This window comes from Antrostomus carolinensis, unplaced genomic scaffold (assembly GCF_000700745.2).
Source record: "Antrostomus carolinensis isolate BGI_N321 unplaced genomic scaffold, ASM70074v2 scaffold15047, whole genome shotgun sequence".
NCBI lineage: Eukaryota > Metazoa > Chordata > Aves > Caprimulgiformes > Caprimulgidae > Antrostomus > Antrostomus carolinensis.
Genome location: NW_010326730.1, coordinates 5745 through 12195, shown reverse-complemented (window position 1 = coordinate 12195; position 6451 = coordinate 5745). Strand labels below are relative to the sequence as shown.

At 35.3% G+C, this 6451-nt stretch overlaps 1 protein-coding gene across 1 annotated transcript in view; it reads right to left on the bottom strand.

The window, feature by feature from the left end:
* LOC104527863 (zinc finger RNA-binding protein-like) overlaps positions 1 to 6451 on the bottom strand; it is a 16328-nt gene that overhangs the window by 4997 nt on the left and 4880 nt on the right. The window contains 2 exon segments of the mRNA XM_010171688.1: positions 381 to 478; positions 5485 to 5626. Coding sequence (XP_010169990.1) covers positions 381 to 478; positions 5485 to 5626 — 240 coding nt within the window.

The window sequence follows — 6451 nt, the reverse complement described above, 5'->3', positions numbered from 1 at the left end:
ATGCACTTAAAAGAAATAGGAAAAAAAGTCTTAAATCTAAACACAAAGCTTTAAACACATATTCCATTATTTAAAGCAAAGTTACTCTGCAGCCTTATGGAAAATATAACAAATATACAACATATGATCACCCCAAGCGAGTCAAGCTTTCAACGTCGCCTTCTCAATGAGCAGAAAAAAAAAAATCACGTCAAATGAGCAATAACTGCATAAAGCAGTTCCTCCATACTCAACCTTCTACATTTAAATTTAGGGATCAGAAATATTAAGTATTATTAGCATGAACAACGCTGAGTGTTTTCACACAATTAAACATTTATATTGCAGCTGAACTAATCTCTCATAAGGCTACAAGAAGAAAGTAAAATGATGTTCCGAACCTGGAACCACTTAGCGTGGCGTAGAGCAGCCAGAGCGTCAAGGCATTTTTGCCTGTCCAAGACGTCCGGTGGGTCTTTCACCATACCCGAGGTTACATCTAAAATGGATTGAATTGGCAAAATGCAGTGAGGAATGGGTGTTTGACCAGGTGAGCAACACTTCCTTAAAGTAGCTTCAATGTCACACATGCCATTTAAAGTTTCAACCCTTGAACAACAAATGCGAATGTTCAAAAAAATTATGATTAGGGCATCAACCCAGTATGAAGATCAAGAGCGTATTATCATACTTTAGCTCTGAGGTGATTTTCAAATGCATTGCGGATTATGCAATGCGTAGCACTTCGTTATTTAAGCTAACACGGGAAAAACACATATCCCCTAAAATTAAATACTGAAGGAAGGATGGTTGGACACAGTGCACCAGCACAGAGAACACAAGACAGAAGGAACACAAAAATCCACTTTAACCAAGTAGAAACATTCAAACTTAGTTTCTTGTAAAATTTCAATGGTCACATGTTATTTGGACCTATTCTTAAAAGAAAAACGAAGTATAACAAATCTTAAAAGCACTAGATGTTTCACAATGATCTTATTTTTATCATACCTTACACTTCAAATTATTTTTGTTTAAAAATCTGACTAAAGGAACGTGGAATGTTCTTCAGTATTACAGAGTTCCACTACTTGCTAGTACCCTCTCTCTTACTCATATAAATAAAATTCCTCAGCCCATAATATATGTCGTCCAGTATAATTTAGGATGCAGAGAAGGATCTGAAAAGGGACTGCTTTACTTAAGATTCAGCAGGGAAAAGAAAAGCAAGGAATAGTTTAAAAAAACAAAGCAGAACGTCTGAAAGAGAAAGAAAATATGGTAGGTCTTGCATAATTAAATATTCAGAAAAGGATCTGATTACCGAGCTGATTACTTTGTTACCAAAAAGGAAGAGACTACAGGCCCTTTTGGAAGTGGTTTAATCAGTGAAACTGGAATCACTGAACAATGTGAAATGGTATCTTCAGCTTACTTAAAGACTGTACAGAAATTATGCAGTTATCAGCTTTAAAAGTTCTTTGTTTTACTAATTATGAAAATGGCTATTTTGACTATTAACAACATATATTGGTAGCATAACTGGTAATACACCAGGTAAGATGAAACAAAAAGCCCTCACTCAATAGTACTCATTTTGTAAAAGCTGGCTGTACAGAACAATATAGTTTACTCCAGCAAGATATAAATTTAGGTAAGTCAGAGAATAAAATAAATAAATAAAAAAAATATATATACATTGAGACTCATGAAACATGCCTGCAAGGAGAAGCTTTTGAGGATGCTGCAGAAAGACAGCTCTGAAACAACCTATTTTACACAAATGTAAAATAAATAGTAGGGATCTTTAGCATACAGAGAGCTAAAATGCCATGAATGAACATGGTGGTACAACTCTGCAATATAATAATTAAATTTAATCTGAAGTACTACATTCAGAATTGAGATTCGAGCATTTTTTAGAGGATAGTCCCATTGCTCTGCACAGGGCTAAAACAGGGAGGATTTCAAAATAAGAATGAAGCTGAGAAGAACATAGGTATCTTCTCACACAGATACTCAAAGTTATGGACTATGTGTTAAAGTGGAAAGATGAAAAACTGTACTAACAAGGCATTTACAGAGCAAATGAAGACACTTAAAGCAGTATTTCTTTTAAAACAAAAAAAAAACCCCAAAAGGTCCCTAACCCAAAGCTATGCAAGAGAGGTGCCAGGTAAGATAACTGATGAAACAAGTACTATCTGGAAATAAGAGACAAGGAGTACATTTAGAGAAAACCCACAGCAGGAAAAAAAGTGGCAAAGTAAGGTTAAGAAACTAAAAATAAGAGTTGTTGGGCCTAGTGGCCGTATCAGTCAATTATTTACATTCTTCTAAAACTGATATGCAAATAGGTGACACTGTGCAAACTTTTAGCACAACAATTCATTACATAATTTGAAACTCCAATTACTTCTAGAGCTGAAAAACTTAAATTTGGAAAGTAATTTTACTAAAAAGAATTACCGTTTAAGTGCACAGAAGAGAATCTAACTCAGTGCTGGTAATGTCAATCTAATATGTGGTACTAATAGACATCATATGAATACCTTTGAAACTTAAGAAGACTCTGCAAGTCAGAAGTTGCCAAGGCACCTATTGCACTGAGAATATATTGACTGAAAAAAAATCTATGAAGGAAACTCTTCTAATATTTAATCTGTGGATTTTTGCATTTTTTTTTTCACATTTCAGGATTAACCCCTTAAAGACTATTTAACTAAATTCAGATGCCTAACCTTCCACCCTGTTAAGCTATGACACAAAAATGAATTAATTTACAAAACACAAGCACGAATTCTTACCCTACATAACTTATTACTAGCCTGAATATAAGGGGTTAATCTTCAGTTAGACATGCTGTGTCCACACTACCTCTTCATTAAAGGTTAACAAGTATATAAATTTCTTAAAGTTTTATTAAGGGAAACAGATTTTACCCAGTCAACTATTTCAAGACTAGTGTGAACACTGCTTAATTCCAGGAGAGAGACAAAGACGAAAAGAAAAGGAAAAAAAAAAAACAAACCAAAAACCAAAACCACAAAGTAACAGCAGATGCTAGGACTATGCATCCAAACCCCCTCCTTTGTAAAGCATGGCAGGTGTGACACTGAGCTTTAGAAAACCTTGGTCAAAAATCCTTCCGATGTCTTGGCAGCAACCCCTGACAGGAATCAAGTCCCTCTGCTAGAAGGCTTTGGACCGGGGCTGTTAGCTAAGGATAAAAAAAGACACACGCGCACACATGTATGTGTTTGTAAGGATGTACACTTGGTTTGCTGAAGGAAAGATTCCACAGCAGGGGTTAGAGCACTTTGAATATATCAGATTCCATAAACTGTTAAACACATAATACTGTAAGAAACAGTAGCTATGCGGTTAACAATTTTATTTCACTGTATTTTTTTTCTTTTTTTAGCCTTTTATCATGTAATGAGATTATTACATATGAAACATGATTCTACTCCAGGTGCAAGTCTCGGTCGCGTCTTTACTCAAACTGCTTCTTCCGGTAAAGCCTTCCTTATCACCTGAACTAGCTCCCCAAGCGGGATAAAAGAAATGAAGACTTTAAACCATTGTAAGACACAGAGCATGAGGAGATGCAGTAAGGAAAACCACAAACACATACTGTTACTCTGCAGCAAATACACAGCAGTCTTCATAATAAGGCCTTCTTTGCTGCAATAATTTGCAATTCAGTCTTCTATTTGCTCTAGTTTCAAAAGTGAACTTTTCTGTACATCCATTTTATACTGCTCAGTGTCTTGAAGAGAAATCTAACTTGATTTTGCTTGCCTAGAGGCAATACTGCATTCAGCAGTGAATAAACTCACAATGATAATTTTAACTCAAGTGTGGGTCAGACAAAATACAGATTTGTTTCCTTTAGGTGGTATAAATTAAGGGACTGATGGTAGTAATTTGAAATTTATTTTATTCATAGTCTACATAATAGAATTTCAGGCCAGAAACCACTTAATTGAAATTGATTATTTTGGCAGGAATCAATACTGCACTTTTGCACAGTGCATTAAGAAATAAACATGGTGTTTAGGTTAACTTCATTTAATGGTTAATCTAATTTAATAATAAAATATTTTAAGTTAAAGTATTATTTAGAAACTTAAATAATATGGGAAGTCTGATTCAGCACTGACAAAACAGAAGTCAGGTTACACTTACATTGCTGAAAAACAAGTAAAATTGGTTGGGTGTGACAGTACATTTATAAAGCCTTTACAGCTAGGAATAATATGCATAACTTAAAAATAATGTACAAAGCACTCTTAAAGACTCCTCAGAAGTAATCCAAACCAGATAAAGCATCTTGAAATTTTTCTTTCTGTTTATGGAGGACTACTTTGTTAATGCAGCTGGCTTACAATGCACTGGTCACAGCTACAGGACATTTACTAATGCAGTATAAAAACCTCAAGTATTTTAGAGGACATGTGATGATGAGATGAAATAATAAAACCTCTGTGGCTTATATAAATACGTATATACACAAGCACATGTACACATACACACATACAATTTTTTTCAACCTGCACATGAGAAGTGTTAAGATAGCCTCAGATTTCCTATTTGTAGGTTCACTGTCAAACACCAGAACCCTGTTTGCCATGATCTCTTTCAACTATGAAAATACAGGATTAAAAGGAAACAAAAGTTAATTTTATCTGACCCGTAACCAAATAAGAACCAATGTACTGCAGACATTAATCATGCTTGTTGGCTTAAAAGCTTTTGGAGCTTTGAAAGTGTTACAGAACAGACCCTAAAGCAACACTGCTGGCACCAGAGAAACTGTGGACTTCAGAAACGTAAATTGATTTACAAGCTCAACCTTCTGCTTCAGCTCAACGACAAAGCCATTCTTACGATACTAGTCTGGGTTTGCCAGTTGGATAGAAAACTGATTGTAAAACCAGGAGCCTAAATATACTCAAAAAGCACTCCAGACCAAAAAGCAACCTCAGAGAGCTGGAAAAAATCTCATCTTTTAAAGGTAGAAGTACTGTTACCATAAAAGTATTATAAAAGTGCCTTTTAAGTGGCACTGCTATTTGGAAAGTGTAAGTGATAGTAATACTGATCCAGTTTAAACCCAGAAACCTGTGATTTGATTTTCTAAAACCATACAATCTTTCTCTTAGGGCAAGACTGCTCTAGAAAGCCAGTTTATAGCCACTTGCTGTAATACACTTAGTTTTTTACATAATTTTAAAAGAGGGGAGAAAAATAGTCAAGTTTGTACCTTTTCCAGAAAGCTGAGGTTGGACATAAAGTTACAAATTTTAAAAATTAAATAAACATGTAAGCATTTATTTTAACCAACTGTTCACTACCAAGACTGGTTGTTGAAAAACAAGGTTTCAATCAAATACATGTGCCAGCATGTTGCCTTCCAGGACCTTAATGCCATCTTAAGCAGAATAGATAAACATAAAAAAATGGGTGAGAAAGAAGTAACATCTTTAACAACTTCCCAACCTCCATCCCTCATGTTCTCCTCCCGAATGACTGGAGATGTCAGTGTGATAGTAACTTGCATTTTGGGTTCCACACATGAATTTAAAATTATTGCTGCTTCTGGGACTGCACACTTGATATCGTATTTCTCAGGACTTATTACCTAAATATCAAGAAACAGAAATTTCCATTAGCCGGTGGTCAATAAAAGATGGGGAAGAAAATGGATCTCAACATAGTCTTTTTAAAAGAAAGACAGAAATGCAGTGTAATTATATGAAGTAGGTACCTCTGTACTCAAAGAAACCACAGAACACACAATTAAGACATATATATATATGGACTTGCACACTGTTTCCACGTCATTAATGAAAATGCACAGCAGTCACCAAGCGTGCAAAAGAAAAAAAAACTACACATAAAAGAAACTCATAGACAAGTAAGTTATATAACAGGAATCTTGACAGTGTTTGAGATAAAGAAAAGCTTCAGTGCCATTTAAAATGTCAGCTGGATATGTTTCTCACTGGAACAAGGAGCTTTTAAAAAGCACAAAGATGCAGTGGTTGTTCTTCAGGCTTGCAGTTACAGGATAGGTACTGCTAGGTACATTCTACACTTGGCTGTCACAACATGGTAAGAACAAGGGGCAAGATAAACACCAGAGAAAAATGTCAGGGCAACTAAAAAGGTGGTTATTCCAAATTGCTTCCTGTCACTAGATTTAATAATCCTAAATACCCCCCAAAAGGAAGCTGTAGGCACCTCTGTCACCTTCTTCCACAAACCAGAGGGTGGCTTCTCCATAAAGCCAGACCAAGATGTCCAGTTTTAAAATTTTCTTCTGGTCTGTTACTTCAAACAGGAGCAAACTCAAGATTATTTTCTAATTAATCTGATCCTGCTAAAGCTTCTACCATGCCATTGACTCTGCTGAACATTTTACCAGACAGTACTGAAATACTAATGCTGTGCCAAGCATTCTGCA